Source organism: Lichenostomus cassidix, chromosome 1, assembly GCF_008360975.1.
Source record: "Lichenostomus cassidix isolate B80296 chromosome 1, HeHo_3.0, whole genome shotgun sequence".
In the NCBI taxonomy this organism is placed as follows: domain Eukaryota; kingdom Metazoa; phylum Chordata; class Aves; order Passeriformes; family Meliphagidae; genus Lichenostomus; species Lichenostomus cassidix.
Window position 1 is genome coordinate 90221866 of NC_139479.1, and position 18370 is coordinate 90240235.

The 18370-nt window shown below is 40.9% G+C and overlaps 1 protein-coding gene across 5 annotated transcripts in view; it reads right to left on the reverse strand.

Moving 5' to 3' along the window:
• SLC22A15 (solute carrier family 22 member 15) overlaps positions 1–15841 on the reverse strand; it is a 48558-nt gene extending 32717 nt beyond the window's left edge. For all 5 annotated transcript variants that reach the window (XR_014854269.1, XR_014854271.1, XM_085070470.1 and 2 more), the window contains exons 1-2: positions 15533–15841; positions 2817–3029 (exon numbers count right to left, since the gene is read on the reverse strand). Coding sequence is in view for 3 of the 5 variants with exons in the window: in XM_085070470.1 (XP_084926596.1) it covers positions 2817–3029; positions 15533–15619 (300 nt within the window). In the remaining 2 variants the exon portion in view is untranslated. The remainder of the gene's footprint in view (positions 1–2816; positions 3030–15532) is intronic.
• Between the last annotated feature and the right edge of the window lie 2529 nt (positions 15842–18370).

The window sequence follows — 18370 nt, forward strand, 5'->3', positions numbered from 1 at the left end:
CCTTCTTTCACATAGAGCTACTAACCTAAATAGACTCAGTTCTATCTATTGACATGAGCCACTGCAGTGTGTAGGCCTACAAAGTGAAAAAACAGCTGTGGTTTAAATTGGAAAATAATCCTGCAAATGGCTCCTCTTTATGAACTGTCTTGTCACTGAGCAATACTTTGGTAGCACTAGACAGGTCAGTGAGGTTTTCTGCACACGCTTATCTTTTTTACAGTGTACTTTGTCATTTCCAGTTCTTTTTAATTCCAGATACAAAGCTGATCTTGAAATGTTTGATTCTTACAGACTTAATGTCTCAAGTTGAACTTGACAGAAAATTCTTTGCCCAACAGAAGTGTAGAATGAAAGTATGCCATGCTCTCACTGTTCAAAAGTTATTTCCTTTTGTATTCTAAACACTCCACATCTTCTGTTCTTTTCTTTTTCTATTCCTCTCACACCTTGAGATAATGTTTTCTTTTAGTGACAACCAACTCTTCTTCCTGTGCTGGTAAGCTGGTGATTATGTCATTATCCCTGCAATAACACTCTAATCTTCTCCTCATAATCTTCTCTTCCTCTACCAAAATCCCATTAAATATCCTTTCTAGCAAAGCTTATATTACTTCAAAGCTCAGTTATAAACTACCTCATCATGAGAACACAGCCATGCAATTAAGCCTCACCAAGATTAGGAAGCTAACAAAACATCATTTATAAGCTCCAAGAAAATAACTTGCTTACTTTCTGTATCTGCTTCATTTTGCATTGTCACTTTAACGGAGAGGTGGTAACTGATACAGTAGGAATTGTGCCCAAAAAGCGCCAAGACTGACAAAATTTAACTGAAACCAACAACATGACCACAAATCAGCTTTTGAAGCTTCTTAAGACTTTAAAAACAACTCCACAGAAAAATACATTTGTAAAATAATTGCATAGGAGATTAATTTTACCCTGAAATAACACAGTCAGTTTGTTTTATAGCAGCTACAAGAATCACGCCCTAACTTTTGGTATAAAAATTTTAAAAGCTGCCAACAGGAAAATTGTTGGTATGAGATGCTTTCTGAATCATCCCGGGATTAAGAGATAATTTGGTTGCAAAGCAAAATTTGTTCTGAAAATTTATCTCAACATCTAAGCCCTTTAGAAAGCTCAAGGCTTTCCTCGTCTACGTAAAAGTATGCTACATATATGCTTATTCACAAATCAAGCTTTTAACACCAGAATATTTTTCAGTGTAAATTTGTAATGGTCATGTTATCAGTGACACCAACAAGGTTAACATTGATACATCCTCCTCAAATGCAGAAAAAAACTTCTTTACAATCAATCACGGAGTTAGATTAATAATGAACTAATGGTTAAATATTATCCAAATATGTACATTCTCTCTCAAAATCTTTGTGCTTAGCACAGAACTTCCAAATATACCAAACATTCAGCTAACAAATTCTGAAAAACTGTATTTTAATAGAGGGAAACAGAAGAGGTAAAAAAATTTTATTCACATGGGCCTTTATTGAAATATATGCTAAAGAATTACAAAGCAGAATCTATACAAGTTACCTTGGGTTTTGTTTTTTCTTGTCTGGCTGGGGAGATTTTTTGGGTTTATTTTGTTGTTAAAGAAGGCTTTATTCTTTATCTGCATTTCTTATTTTTGCAGCCAAAATGCATAAAAATCTGTATAAAACTGATGTTGCATGCTAGGCTCTACAAGCATCTCTGACTCATCAAGTTTAAAAGAGTGAAAGATTCTTGGGTAAGTTAAAAAAATCAAAAAGAAAAACCCCAGAGAAAATGAAAAAACCTTATTCAGTTTCAAATAATGTTTAAGAAATCCACCATCCATTCAATTTTTAATTTAAATGGTATCATAAGTACTCATATCCTCTTTATTGCCAGAACAAGAAGCAATGCCTTTTGTACACAATGGCTTGGTACTATTCCAAAGCTGGCCATTTTTATTAATATGCTCCTAACCAATAAAGTGCTTTACAGGAGTAATTTGGATAGCATTAATACATCTGGACAATAGCCATGAACTATCAAGTGGTACTACACTTGACTCCACAGTTCAACTCTACATTCAGGTCTTGTAACCAATGCACTCAGGGCTCTTGTACAGAACAATCTGACATTAACAGATTCTGACAGCCCCAGGAAGGGCAGGTGTTGCACACATCAGTGCACAGTCTGGAATCATTCCTGTAGGGACTGTGGCTACACCACGGAAGAAATCACTTTAAAAACACAGAGGCTGTGCCAACAAAGCTAAAGCTTATTTTGGAACAGAATGGGAGGGAGATGCTTTGTCCACCTGACTCCCTCCTGCTCATGTTCTCATATTTGGAGTTGTAAAAACTGCAGAAACCACTTCCTCTCCAGTTCCTCCAATGCTTGCTAACTGCATGATGAATGTACTACATGCACTGGAGCTCAGCAAGGACATTGCAAGAGGTGGCCAGAAAGACCTCAGAGTCCATAAAGTTTTTTCAACATGTTAGTAAAATTCATGTCGTGATTCCAGCTGAAATCAGGAACCAGGCGACAGGATCTAATACCTAACTTCCACATGGAAGAGGTGGGAAGTGTTGGAGCAGAACACTGGTCAAGATCTGCAGAGAGGTATAAAACTAGCTTTTGTTGCCAATAAAGACATGAGCACATTACCTGTTCTCTAACTGGAGGTAGCACGTCTCATTTGCTAATCAAAACATGCATTAGTATGCAAGAAAGAAGCAGTACAACCAGTCCCCCTAAACCATCTCAGTAAGATTTACTACTCACACACGAGGCTGCAAAACACATTTCAGACTTACCTCAGAGACTATGGATGTGAAGCTGCTGCCAAAGTGTACGTGCTTGTGCACCTCGCTGCCATTGGCAGTCAGAAGCCATTCCCCAAAAATTCCCTGCTCGCTCACTGAATGGTTGCCATGGCTCTGATTAGCTGAGAGCCCTTGAAGATCCCAGTAGTAGGGAGGAGTTGCACCCACCAACGCAATGAGGATGGCTTCAGTGGCCACATAGAGCTGGCAAGAAAGACAAAAAACATCAGAGCTGCTCAACTTGCATCCAAGCAATGTCTCCTCCACAGCTGGATCAAATCAGTATTAAAAATATTCCTATTTTTATACTTGCCTTCTACCACTATGAGATGTCATGTATAGCCCCTGTCTACCAAACAGCACACACTGAAAAACCCCAGCTTTAATGAAGTGGTTCTTGCACATTTTGTGTGTCGAATATTTGAGAGAAAAGAAGCTCCCCACCTGACACCTTTTCCTCACTCAGAGGCCCCCAAACTCCCACCCACAACAGGTACAGATCCTGAATGGAGGAAGAGTTATTAGAAGTACTAAGAAGGAAAAGAAAAATCATTCTTTAATGCAAGTATATTACTCTTATATCCTCTCCTTCCACCTGTGGTGTTTACTCCTCTAAATTGGTATTTGGAATAGACCTCCTCCTCATGGTTTCACATCTAATCTTTCCCAGTTTTAACAAAATTAATTCTTTTTTGGCCTTCTATCTTCTATCTTCTGTGAACTTGTTTTATTCTTAAAAGACATGGAGACAACCCTGTGAACATATATATGCATTTTTTATGTATCTACATATTCACAGATACACACAAAGTCTAAATAGAGTGACCAAGAGCAGCATTTGTTTAGGAAAGAATAAATAAAATTGCTGAAATCCAGACATTTCAAGCCTGGTCTGGAGCTGCATTGCTGCTGCTTGCTCAGAAGAACATTCATAGGTGACATTACAACTACAGCTTAAAACCCATTGGTTTTGAGACCTGTTTGAACATAGAAGTGGCACAAATTCTGCAAGAGAAGACAGATCATAAAGTCTTCAGAGAGACAAAAGGAGTTATTAGTAACAACCCCACACACTCTCCAAATAAAACTGCTTCATCTCAAGCCCTCACTGAGAAACTGTAACTCAGCACAGTGGTTCCTGACAAAACAAACAAACCCCTTCCTCCATAAAGAACCTTCATTCATGACTCTCCATTCTTCCAACCATTCTTATTTATACCTTTCTTAGGTACCTCCTGAACAGTCCTTGCTCTGCTCCTAGCATCTCCTCCCCATGTTCTTGGGAAGAATGTACCCATAGGAAGTGGGTTCTGTGAGAAGACTGCTGAACAAGTAATTTGCAGAACTGGACTATAGGTACAAAAAAAGCAGCCTGAGGACCTCTGAATTCTGATGCCAGCAACACCAGATAATACTAATCTGTTCTGTACAACAGCTAAGCAGCTGGAGTTACTACTAAATTAAAACAGAGCCCCCCCAAGTTATTACCTGAAAACATTTTTTCCCCACCAGCTCCTTTTTGTATTCTACATGACAAACTGCTACCTTAGCGGCAGGAGGTAGATAATTTTTTTTTTAATAATTATCTTTCCATTTTCCATTAAAATTATTGAATATCTGAAGAAATTTGGAAAAAATACCAGTAAGTGTTATTATTTAAGCTAAAGAACAACTAGACCAACAACAATGAAAAGTTAAAGAACTCATCTGGGAAAGAAAGCGATGAGTAGGATCACATGGGAAAACAGGTTTTAAAAAGCTGAGTGGCCATGTTGCTAGGGATGTGTGGATACAGTACTCTCAAGAACAGTTTAAATATAATGTGTGGTGCATCCCTCTACTCTGACTCACTCAGGGAATTACATGTCAGGACTAAGTGATAACATCCTTGCTTTTGTTTTGCGAAATAAACATTTTTGAAGTAGATCACAAAACTAAATCCTCAAGGCATTCGGTTTAAAGAAGAAAAACATAACACTCTTCATTTCTGCTCTAGGTGAAACCCATCCCAACTACAGAAAACTGAATAGAAAAATAAATGATTGCAGGCACAAAGAGAAACACTACAGATTTTTTTGTTCAAAAAAAGAAAAAATCAGCCTTAAACATCTTAGTGGCTGCAGCAGCCAAGGATAGAGCAAAGATAGAAACACTTTCAATTGATTTGTAAAGTCAGAAAAACAAAGATGGAGACATGTTTGATGTTACCAAATAGCATTGTTCTATACTCAAGTTCACTAAGTCACTGCAGACACAAGACTCTCCTTTCTAGTGAACACCTGTCCTATACTTTGGGTAAAAGGCACAGTAAACCCTATTAATTTCATTGTGGAAACAAAACAACGCCCACAAAACACCCCTCAAAATTCATTTACAATTCTAAAGGTCAGAAACATTTTCTAGAAGTGGTCTTAAAAACACAATGAAGGAAACTCTAGACTTAATTACAAAATAAAGTTTTCCTTTAAGTAAGAGTTGTGTTAATGAATCTGAAGATTCCTCCCTTACGAATTCTAAGTGCTTGCATTTAACACAGCTGTGCAGACTGGTGAACAACATAAAACACTAACAAATGAAATAGAAATATTATATAACAACTGTATAAAATATAAAATGGCTACATTATATGCACCGTGGCATACAAAGCCCCTCATTTCTCATTTGTTCAATAACCCAAGTCAAGTCAAATATATGTCATTTAGTGTAAAGCTTCTATACATAAAACATTTAATTGGCTCTATATGGATGTGAACAGTTCCCTACTGAATTCCCTGCACTGAACTGTACTAATCAAGATGAACACCAAGCACAGGGGAACAAGGCACCAGCTCGTAGTCACTGACTGAGGTTTCTCCTGTTTGTTAATATTCTCTTAAGGTTAAAACGTTATGCTCTGCCTAAATTAGAAGAGTGTGGTGTATTAAAAGGCAATGCCCAAATAACCTGTAAACTTTCACTTTCCCTGCTAAGTAGAAGGGATTTTAGTTAGCCAGTTATAGCTATTTCAGTATCAGGTTTTGAAATTAACTTAAAATTAATATTAATAGAGGTGCCTGTCATGTCTTGACCAGCTTTCCTGATGGTCACTTTCATAATAAATTACATCCAAGAAAGATGTAGAATCTCTAATAAGACTTGCAAGGAAGGGGGGAAAAGAATTTAAAGTTTCATTTGTGTATAATGAGACTGAACACAAAACTAATATAAGACACTCTTGTAGACTTCATAATTTACCATAACTTACAAATGAAAAAACAAAAGCAAGATTTCAGTTCTAGGAAGGGGAGCTTTCAACCTTTTTAGTCAGCTCATCAGCCATTCACAACTAGCCTGGTCATTCTACACAAGTATCAGCTGAAGCATTCACGGCCAAACAAAATAATGAGTAAGACACTGACTTCTGACCTTTTGAATACAGAAGCATTAAAACTGCACCCTGAGGAAAGACAGAAATTAAGGAAGAACAATGAATGACCTTGCTCTAATAAAAGCCTTTGCTAAAGAGATGGTTACAGTTCAGGATTAGAGTAATTTCTTCTGAACCCATGACAAGCAGCTGAAAAGCTGGAGGGCAACCTAATTTTTGAAAATCTGATGATCTCATCTGCTCCAAATTATTTCCAAAGGATGATTTGGCTTTAAATTCACATTATTTTTTCTCCTCAATAACTCCTATGTAGAAAAGCCCTAAAATGTCTTCTTGCTGCAAAATTATTATCTGCTGCTGAGAACATATTCCTCTGTCGAACTACCCTTCGCTTCCTGGTGGCACAGTAAGAGGGAGAACACTGTAAGACAGAAGGAAAGCACGTCAGTTAAAGTGAAGAATCACCATGTACAGAAGAATATGACATCTCTCAGTCACTTATCAACCCCAGCCCCACTCTGACAGGAAATATATCCCATGCAGAATGTAACCATTGCTGGTTATTACCTGTGACTTAACGACAGTGTTTCTGCAGAGAAATAGAGAAAACCTACCCAGTTCAGAGTTTTTCAGCCTGAAATTGCTGGCCTCCAGAATTCACAGCAGAAAGTCCAAGGTCTGTCCAAAGCTTTACATAACTTCATTCTAGAAACTCTTTAATATCTACAATGAAGACAAACACTGCACAGCAGACCACAAATGTTAGAGCCTCGCCTCCTACAGATTTGTGGAAAATGTCCCTCTAGCTTCCCCTTCCGGTTCCAGATATCCACACACACCTCTCAGCTCTGTTTCATGCTCAGTGTTATTTTAGAGGGCAGTGGCAGCAGCAGGGGCTTGTTGCTGCTGCTCAGCCTGGGCAGTGCCCATTAGTCAGGTGACGGCTGCCATACACAGACAAGGGCTGCTTCACTTTCCCTGGGCAAACACAAGTGTCTGAAGAGCAAATACCTTCATGGTACAAGCTTTCTGCAACATCAGTCCAAGTGACTCCTGTGCACACACCTTTGCCTGACAGGCCATTGGAGCGCAGCACCCTCAAATCATAGGGTTGACAGGTCTCTGAATACAAGGAAGTTGGAAGTGTTATTTTTCTGCCTTTAAAAATATGAGGTAAAAAGAAAGGTCATGCACTGCTAAGTTAGAGAACCAGGACAATGAATACAATCCAAAATTACAAAAAGCACTATAAATACTACCTCTGCTTCAACAGGAATATTCAAGGAAGTTAAATTACATTACTGTGCAACCAAATGCCAAGACTCTTCAGTCTAACACCAGTTACATAGTTTCACCACTACCACATCAGAAGTGCCACTCCACTCTTCTTATGTGGAAAAGGACTTACAAGAGAGCAAAGCAAAGAAGTGCTGTAAGTTCCTATTCCAGTTTATGAATATACTACAAAGCAGCCCAAAACTGGACTGCCTCAATGGCACTATATGATAACACGAAGAAAAGTCTGCAACTGCTGGCAAAAAGAGTAGGAACTGTGGGCTGGCAAGTATCAGGCAGGGTTTAGTCCTGCTAATAAGCAAGATTATTCTTTTGTCTGCATTTCAAGTTTGTCCCTCTTTCTCTCTGTACTTTCCAGCCTGTGTTGGCTATGAACTTGTCTGAGTCACACGCAGAATCATAAGAGATCAAAGTCCTCACCTTTGGGACACCCCCAAAGAATACTGGGTGAGCATCTTGGTCTCAAAGAGGCAGTTCTGCTAAGACTATGGGAAGAGCATATTCTTGGCTAAAGCATTTAACTTGGTAATCTACCGGCTACTTCTCAAGTTTTTGCTCAAGTATACACACTAAAAGACAATGCTGACATTTGTATAAACCACTTTCATTTATTTACTCATTTTAAGGACCTGTCTGAGGGTAAGGAATTAGATCTACTTGTATTTTGAGGGCTTTTCTTGAACTGGAAAATGTCTTCCATTTACAACTATTTCAGAGTAACATGAAGCTCCAGAACTAAAAGAACATCTTTTCCAGCGTTATGGCGGAACTTGCTAAACCACTGATTTTCACCTTACAGCCTACAGGTCTACAAATTCCCTGAATTTTTTCTTAAAAGTGCTTGGGTAAATAATTAAGAAACACAAAACTCTTAAATTTACTGTAAAAGGACTTAAGCTCTTCAGTAGAAAGTCTGTCAGGGGTCTACAAATTGAAAGACATTTAAGAGCTCTGGTTGTTATACATTTTTAAGACACCAAGAATTAAAAATCACACCACAAACAGAAATTTTGGCAAACTATACAAACAACTCTCTCCATGTTTCCTTAAATGAGGATCTCAAAAGTTTCACTGAGCCTTGCAAGCCGAATTCTTAATACCCTTTAACCCTGAGCCCACCAGGATTAGGAACAAGACCAGGTGAATACAATGTTTAACCAGGTTAAACTGCAAACTTAGTCAGAGATAATACTGTAAACAGACAAGACCTAGGAAACAGATGTTATTGCTCCACAGGGACTCCAGTCCCACCGGGCTAACACTTGGAAAAAGCAAACAGAGGTTTTACTAAATGCAAACAATACACATGAAGCACTATCTTACAGAAGCAGTTGTATTAACTATACTCTAGTTAAAATAACAAAGACATTTGAGAACATAAAACTTTATCTGCATCAGAAGTAAAGAGCAACTATCTCATACAAGTTGGAAACAAGTATTTTGAATTCAATTACACACCTCCTAATTCTCTCACCCAAGAGGAAAGGAAATTAGAGCTTCTAAAATGAATACGTGTCAGTGAGGAGTGCCTTGATATTGCTAGTGGAAAAACACAGGTAATTTATTGCCTATGAAACGTGGGAAGTTAGAGACTGTGTGTACATACCGGCATGAAAGAAGGAAAGGCAGATCTGTGTCATAAAACAAATATATTTAACCCATGGTCTCTGCTACCCAGTAGAATTATGCCTGTTAACTCCCAGGCTGATCTTCCAAGGGTGCTCAGAGGACAGACTGGCTCGATGGATTGTAGTTTGCCAGGAAAAGTTAAGTAGCAGAAGATGGGATTGCTTCAGCTCCCACTGATTCCAAATATCATCTCATTGCACCAAACATTTTATGTAGTAACAACTTTATTATTAACAATCTGAAAACATCTCCCCGTATGTTTTACCCATAGCTCATACAAAGATGACAATCACGTCTGACACAGTGCTTTCCAGGCACCCTCCATTCCCCATTGTTAAAAAGACTCTGCAAAAATCAAGGCATTCAGACACAGTAAAGAGCCCCAGTGCAAGTTCCTTCGGACAACTTCACTCCACACAGCATGTAGCCACTTTTTTTTTTTTAAAGAAAAAAGGAGGTTGGGGTTTTTGTTTTGCTTTTTGTATTTTCTTTTTGTTTTTTTAAACAGGCATAACAATCTGCTACCTTCCCTCTGCTGGTCAGCCTTCAGAATGTCTACTTTGGACCTCTCCCAAAACTCGTGCTTCTTGCTATGCCCGTCAGCAATAATTCTGTTAAGGTCTTTACAACAGCACATTGAACAGGCATCCTCTCGGGTTGAACTGCACAGAAAGTGAAGTCAGCCTTGTAAGTTAAATTACAAAAGTTGACTAGAGGTGTTGATACAGATACACATGCAGAGAACATGTGGTTTTAGTGAGTGCTGTGATCATTAGAAGAGCAAGAACATCCAGAAATTGCAAATGACACTTCAAAACACCTAAATATGAGCTCACTTGCATGTGCTTTGCAGTTCAGATACAGCTAAAGAAGGGAAGGTCTTGAAGTTACAGCTCACATTCCTTCTTTATCTCAAGCTTGCTCTGACCATATTCTTGCATATAAATATAAAGCTTAGCTATATGAATGATGCACTGGTTTGATTAAGAGACATTACTATGAGGGAAGATAGAGATGCAGGGAGCTGATTAGGTATTCATAACTTCCCTCTGCTAAGGATTATTTTTGAAAAAATGAACAAACAATAGCAAGTTAGGTATTCAAAATTAATCGGTAAGGAAGCAGTTGTTAGTATCCAGACTTCTGAACTATATCTAAGAGTTAAGGACCCCACTGCTAACAAGGCATGTCACAGCCCAGCACTGTTATTTCAGGTTTTCTGCAGAAAATAACACAATGTCTGCATCAGCTGCATTCCTGTTTTCAAGGTTATAAATGCAGTATCATTAAAGGTAGGTGATTGTCTCTTTTAAGGAATTGTTAGTTATGGATCTGAAAGAAATAAAGGATTAAGAGACCAAGGATTGTTGGTTAGCACCACTGAAATCAAATGTCACACACAAAGAACCACCTTTCCTTCTTCAAAGATCTCCCCTATCCAATTGAAGTAAATGGTAGGATTCATCTTCACTTAGAAGTTGCATCAACTTTCAGATGGAAATATTCTTAGCTAGATGAGTAGCAGCACATCTTTATGCATTAACAGTTTACATACTCATACCCACCTCATTATTTTTCCTCCTAAGCAAGGAGGAAAACACAACAAGGATTTCTATTCAGTGATGCCTCTAAAGGCCTTCATCACGTTTACATGGAAAGCAACACCATCCTTGAGTATAAGTGTGTTCTGAGTAAGGTACAAGACACAAAAAGATGTGGGAATACAAAGCTTTCCTCAAGAAAAACAGTCCCTGTGTTTTATGTTTGTATTCATGCCACGTTTGAAACCTCTCCTCCACGGAAGTGGCTGCACATGTCTGACACACATTCTGCAACTGCTTTAGTGAGAATCAGAGGGATTGAACACTCATACTCCACCCACAGACATAGAGAATAAAACCCCAAACAGTGAGCTAATCAAACTCAAAAAAGGTTACACAGAGATTCTGAAAACCCTTTTTGTATCTGCCACCTTGTTCACTTACTTTACAGACAATTGTAGTTGAATTGTGTCTAAGTTATAGCACAAGTAACTTTGGGTAAACACCATACCTGTCATGATGCCCTGGAACAACTGCAGCACACTATACCAGCAGCTGTAATGCAATTTGTGTAATATCCCTCTCTTTCCTTAATTTCAAATTGATAATTACATTTCCAATTTGTTTTGAGCTTCCTATTCAGATAAAGTCTGAGTACTATACATCATCAAGGACTGGGAATAAGCCGTTTAATGTATGATCAATTCTGGCCAGTTCAAAGAAAAAGATTCAAGCAAATGTAAATATTAAATGAAGATTCACTGACAAAGAATTTCATTACTGTCATTGCAACCAGACAGTGATGTCTCATGCCACTAGAAGAGGTACAGTATGTTCAGGGCGTAGTTAAGAAACATCAAGAAACAGTTAAGCAAGGCTACATAGGGGATCATATCTGCATCCTGTTTGAAGAAAGACACTGTTTATTCTGAATGGCCTCTAAAGCTCTGGAATGAGAATGCCTTACTTAAGCCACATGCCCCGGAGTGTGTTTTCCCTCAAAACATTTGTGCAGATGGGATAACTAAAGTCTATCTTTCTGCACTGGGATATTGTAATGATAGAAGTCATACATGATAATTGTTGTCAACAGTAAAGAGATGTCAGCAACACCACTCATTACAGTTGCACTGCATCACAAACAGTTTGTTTTAAGGCAAAGATATCATTCAAGCAACTTGATGTAACTATCTTAACCATTTTTATATCTTCCCTTCAGTTGGTAAGGAGTTTCTAAGATGGACAGAACAGCCACCATTGGTAATTACCCATATTGCTGTGCAACGCACATTACTCAACTTAAGGCAAAGCCTTTTTCAGCTGTGCAAAGAAAGAACTCCCTTTTAAACTTCAGCCTGTTTTTAAAAGCCTTTCAGGAGAGATAAAGTAAGAGCACATTTCCATTCTCAGTTTGGACTTAGGCAATCATGTAGCCTGGATTCACTGGCAAAGGGCAGATTCATTCAATCACATATGTTGAATCTCAAGAGACAAAGAAACTTTTTATTTTTAATTATTCTTGTAAGCTCTGAAGCATCTGATCAAAGTATGGGATTTTGTCTCATGTTGCTACACACACTAAGCAGACATCAAAAGACTATTCTTTCATAACACTTCAATATAATTTCTTCAAAAGGTTGAGACAGCTTTTTCAGTGATCAACAGGTATCAAGTACTTACTTTAGCTCAAAATAAACCCCTAAGTATTTTAAGGGTTATCAGCTTCCTCACTTTCTTCCTCACTTTCTTAAAGATATACTAGAAATGCAAGACTAATTCAACCTGAAATTCACATCATTGGTCAATCTTCACATTCTTCAGGTAAGTCTGGTCTTTCTGTAATTACATATATTTTGGAAAAATATTTCTCTACAGTAGCTGTGGTCAGTCCATTATAAAGTTAGCAACCACTGCTACAGAACATGCCTAATAATCTTCCAAATTCCTATTAAGTTGGTAGTGAATCAGCCAGGCATACTTTAATACAGTAACAGCTCAATAGGTTAATGAGTAACAGCAGCAGGTAGCAGAGGAATAATAGAAATCAGGCAAGATGAAAGAACGAGCCAACAAGAGCTACACTTAATCTAGTTTTACACTGATAACATTAAAAAGCATTTTTCTAATAACAAGCAACCTGGAAGTTTTTGCCAGAATGTCAGTAAGCTGACTCCACAGATCAAGTACCAGTTCACTTAAGCCCACAGGAAAATTGACTCATGTGGAAAGTGTCACCCATACAGTCAGAAGTGTTTGGTAAAGCTTGCCTCAGAGAACTTCTGTGAGCTAAACTATGTCTGTAATTAGAATTCAGATACATTGGCGTATCACTAAAGATACATGGTGCAAGTAGCTTACTGCAGAAATTTATATTTAAAAAAAACACTAAAATGAGGCAAAGTACTTATAAAGTATGGCACTTAAAGAAAGAGATTAGTACCATGCAGAGATGAAAAAGCACAAAAGCTTACAAGGAAAGCAGGTGCACCTGCTGGGAATCTTATTGGGAAGGGAAAGCACTGAGTCTAAGCTCTGGATATTGGCATCAAAGATGAAGGGACTTAACACAGTAGACAAGTATTTTTCACACATTAGGTATTCTTAAGAATGTAAAGATATTTTTTTATACTAACAGGCCCACATGAAACTATAGGCCAACTGAGAGAGCACATGGAAAAGGATAAGGAAACTAACAATAAAATGGAATAATCAGTCCATGGCACAGCATGTGACATACACTACCAGTTCTCATTCTGCTGCCATATGCTGCATCTAACCCACTACAGGAGGCCACGATTACCCAAATCTACATCACACACACAAGATACATTTCTTACCTTCAGGTCCATCCTTCAAAGGTTGATGATAAACCAGACAAAAGACTAACACCATGCGTGGAACCTGCCTTCAGTCTTGCTCTTGCACATCCCAGTGACACATTATGTAACTTGGCACCAATAAAGGAACACAAAAAGCAATCAACCACCCAAACAGGAACCAGTTGTATAAGTCCACATCTACTCATGCACTGAAAGACAACAAGCTTCACATCTAAATCCCTTACAGACTCCTGTGCCTGCATCATCCGAAGTAAAGAAAAACCTACCAGTCAGAAGATGATCCTCATTGGTACACTTCAAGAATTAAAGATAACATGAGAAGAAAAAAGCAGACCTGCAAACCTGCTATCTTTTCTTCTTTGGTTATTTTGAATTAGTTCCAAGATTTGCAAAGATCCTTCTGTTTACTTCTCCCATGAGAAACGCAAGTTAATCCATTAAAAACAAAATGAAGGAACACAAACATTACAGAACAGCTGACCCACATTACTAAAAATTCTTGAAACACAGAGCACTTGTCATGGTTTGCAGTTCATTCCAGAACATGACCAGCACTGGAAGAAAAAGTAACTATTGCTTCCTTAATTCCTAATCTTCAGTGACCATACACATTTTCTAGCCAGCCAGGCAGCAGAACAAGCTCTAAGCAATGTCCAATTTTAAGGAATTAATCAACTAAATCAGTTAAAAAAAAAAGAGAACAAAACAGTACAAGGAAATAGAAACCTACAAAGCTTTTGCTCTTTATCATCATAGCTTTGCAACCAGGTATAGAGTTCTCATCCAAAAGGACTCAGCATCTGAATTTTCTTTGGTCATCTCATAGGGCTTCTTAATATTTCGGTCAGTCTAGGGGAAGGTGGGGTAGCCAGGAGAAGACATCTTCAGTGTCACAACTCATGACTGGAAACTCTCGATTACTACAAAATACAGGTCAGCAAAGGTGGGAAGACATTTAGATTCCCCTCTTCCCTCCTGCAACTACTAAAATTCTACAGTGGAAGTAACCCAGCACTTGTCAGCTTAGCTGCATTCACAATAATTAACCTTTTGATGCTAACATGGAGTAAACCAGACTTCTGTCAGATTCAAACCATACTTCACTCCTAGGCCTGACTGTGAAGGTACATGAATTATTTCTTGTCTTCTTTCCCTCCCCTCACAGGAATATGCACAAAGATGGAAGTAAAATTGAAAAGCAACAAACATGGTGGCAGAGCACATCACTTTCTCATACAGTCTCTGAAACTCTCTCTAGAGAGGATCTGTCTCTTCTAGAGCACTAGAAGAGTGCTCTCTCCTAGCACTCTGCTCTTACTTTGGACTCCACTTTTATCACAAAACTTAAAGAGTTCCAAATTTGTATCTCACAAACCTGGCTCTCCAAAATGTAGGGCCTCATCCAAATACCTAATGAAGAGACAATGCCCCTGTTTTCTAGGGGTTAAGTCAAGGCAAATCAAAGCACCATAAGCAGTCACCACCTACCAGCTGGTTACATGAGAGCCTCTGCACAGAGGTATCAGTGACAATCAAGGCACACATAACCTAGAAATCCCAGTCTTGGCCATTAACTCTAGGTTGTGCAGGATTCCCAGCAGAGCCGCTTACAGAAGTCAATGTCTTCCAGTCCAGGTCATGGAAGCCTCAGTCTAACTTCACTCAGCCCTTCACCTGACCAGCTCCTAATGCGCCCCACGAGTAACACAAGGTGTAACTGCTCAGGCAATGTGGCACAGAGCTACTTGCCCCAAATGCGCTCTGCAAAACTTCGCACTGCCTTTGGGCAGAGGTCACCTGTGTCCCAGGAGCACAGCACGATGCTGCAGGACAGACCCAGAGGGGCAGACTGGTTACTGCCACCAGCAGCCCTCAGCAGAAGCCCTCCCACAGCAGCCTTCGCACGGGGCAGCACTCACCGCAGGTACACCCACCCTACACTTTGGGAACAAGTGCCCGCTGCACCCAGAGCATCCCCCTCCCGCCACTGCTTCCCCGTCGGGACAAGGGCGGGCGGCTAGGGCGGCCTCTCACCTGGAGGAGCACGGCCAGCAGGACACACAGGTACACCTGGTAAGGGCCCATCTGCCCCACCAGCGGGAACGCCTCCTCCACCTCCATCCCGCTCCCCGCCCGCCGCGCAGCTCCTACGAGCGGCCGCCGAGCAGCGCATCCCCGGGGCGGGGCGGGGCGCGGAGCGGCGGCCGACCCCTCGCCGAGCTGGAGCAGAAGGAGAGGGAAGAGGAGGAGGAGAGGGAGGCGGAAAGAAGGGCGGGAGGCGCGATGCCGTGCCCATGCGCAGACTCCGGAGAGAGCAGCCGGGATGCGGCCGCCTCCCTCTCTCCCGGGCGGCCGCCGGGGAAGCGGAAACGCGCACGGGCTCAGCGCAGGCGCACGGCCGGGGGTGAAGTGTTTTGGGATGGGAGCGTGCGAGGGGCTGTGCGGGAGCGCTGTCAGGGAGGCAGCGCCCAGATGCCTGGGAAGAGGGTTCCTTACAGTGAGCGGGCTCGGGACTGGAGAGCTGGGTGCGAAGTGCAGGGCGGATGTGTCTCCTGAGCTCACCTGGTCACCGCTTTGGAAGGGGAAAAGGCAGAGAGGTGTTGCCGCTGAACCCTTGGTTAGACCAAGGCAGCACGCTGGCCCTGCCGGCTGGGCGAGAAGGATGTGCTGGGTCCATGCTGGCGGGGTGTTTTGGGTTTTATGGCTTTCTCCATGCAGTATCGTGGATCTCGTGGTCCAGTTTCATCCTGCGAGCACGGTGGAGTTACAGGGTGCACTCAGCGGGTTTGCATTGTACTGAACAGGGCTGGGAAGCTGGACCCACACAGTGCACGCTGCTGAAGTTCAGTCACTTCATAGAGGACACCAAAATGCTGACGCACATCAGCTGTGGAATATCCTGTAATGATTCTTCATAGGCTACCTGCCGATAGTTGGGGGGGAAAAAAAAGCCAGATCTGGCATAAGGCTATTGTGTAGGTGCCACTAGAGGTCAGTTCTGGACCTACACAAATCTTACTGTTCTTGCTTTAATGCCTGGTAAGGACATGCCTCTCTCCATTACACCAGTCCCCACAAAACTGCATTTGTAGTGTATTTTATGAAAAGAATTTGGAGAGCCTTCATTGTTAACATGGGGTAGAAGTTCTCACTTAAAGGGACTGGTTTGAGAAGGAGCATGAATTCTACTGCATAGAGAAGGGAAGGGACAAAAATACATTTGAAATAGTAATCTTTCAAAATGGCAATGAGCTTTTTATGGTCCATTTTCATTCCACCTTTACAATAAATCTCCAGGAACATGAAACAACTTAGATTGTTGAGACTTTTTTTTTACCTAGTGGTACCAAGCAGCAGCAGCAGCAACAACATCTTTATGCTTGTAGCTTTTTATTGTAGGAACAATAGAAAGGAAGAGAGTTGTCATGATTTGTGACCTTTAGGACCATGCCCGGAGCCTGGGAAATAATACCATTTCCTTGCTGAAAAAATCTTGGCAAATTGACAATCATCAAAGCAATTTACTCTTAAAATGAAATTCACCTTTGCCCTAAGCACTTCTTTTCATATTTGAGGCTTAGTACAGATTGATTAAAGGCAAAACAGCAAAGGATTTCTGAAATGTCAGGACCTTTCTGCTGTTCACCTAACCGCACTTGCCTCATTTTATTGCTCAGCTAAGATGTGGAGGAGATGTCCTAGTGTTTGGGAGCTCTGCATTCATCTCCCCTGCATCATTCCCACTCTCCAAACCACAGTTTGCTCTGTGGCAACCACAGCTTTGTTCCAGCTTGCCCAGCAACAGAGAGGGATGTGCATCAATACCCAGGCCCTCCTTAACTCTTGAGCAAAGGTGAACAGAGCCTAGGGAAGGAGGTGGTACTCGGCTCCCTGTTGGGAGGGTACTGCCTCCTGAATTGCTGTGCACCCTGCATTCCCCAGGCCCTTCTCATCTCTGTCTCACTTGGGACCTCCAGCACTCCTGCCTGGGGAGTTTCCTGCTCGTGTTCCTTACTTCCTTACAGCCACCCAAGCCCCAGGCTCTGCCTGCTATATAGGCAGCAGTTAAGAACTGTCACCTTTCTGTATTCACCTCCATGCAGTGTTGCCTTCCAGATGATGCTTCTGCCCTGCTCCTGCCATGGCTCTGCTGAGATAACACCTCTGACTCCCACAACTTCCAGTCCTGACTATACTGAAGTTACTGGGTTGGCTTTAGGCATGTCAACACCATGCAACAATGCCTTGTGCCTGGGGAAAACAGCTGTCGGGGAGCAGTCTCCTCTTGTGCTGCTTCTTCCTAAACTGAGTCTAGCAGAAAACTATGAAGGTGATGCTCCAGACTGGAGCATCTGTCATCTGAGGAAAGGCTAACAGCTGGGACTGTCTAGCCTGAAGCTAAGAAGGCTCAGGGAAGAACTTCATAATGTGTGTAAATAACCTGATGGAAAGGAATGAAGGGGAGGAGCCCAGGCCCTTCTCAGTGCTGCCTTCCAACAGGACAAGAAGCAATGGGGACAAGTTAAAAAAAACTCACTGGCAATGAAAGGTGTCTGTCCCATGAGGCCAGTGGTTTTGGAGAGGATTGGATGCAATGTTTAGAGGTTTCAGTCAACATAGCAATAGCACTGCACTCCACTTGGCCAATGATCTGTCCTTGCTGGAGCCCGCAGATCTTCCCAGAATATTATTGTCTGTGAAGTTCATTAACGTCCAATTTCCTCCCTCCTCCTCCTCATTAATATCCATGTCAAATAATAATAGTCTTAACAATCCTGTCTGTGCAGAATTTTTCTTTTAATGAGAGCAAATCAGGCTTCTTACTCAGCTGTAAATACAGTGCCCCATAGGTTATTCCAAATCGTTCCCAAC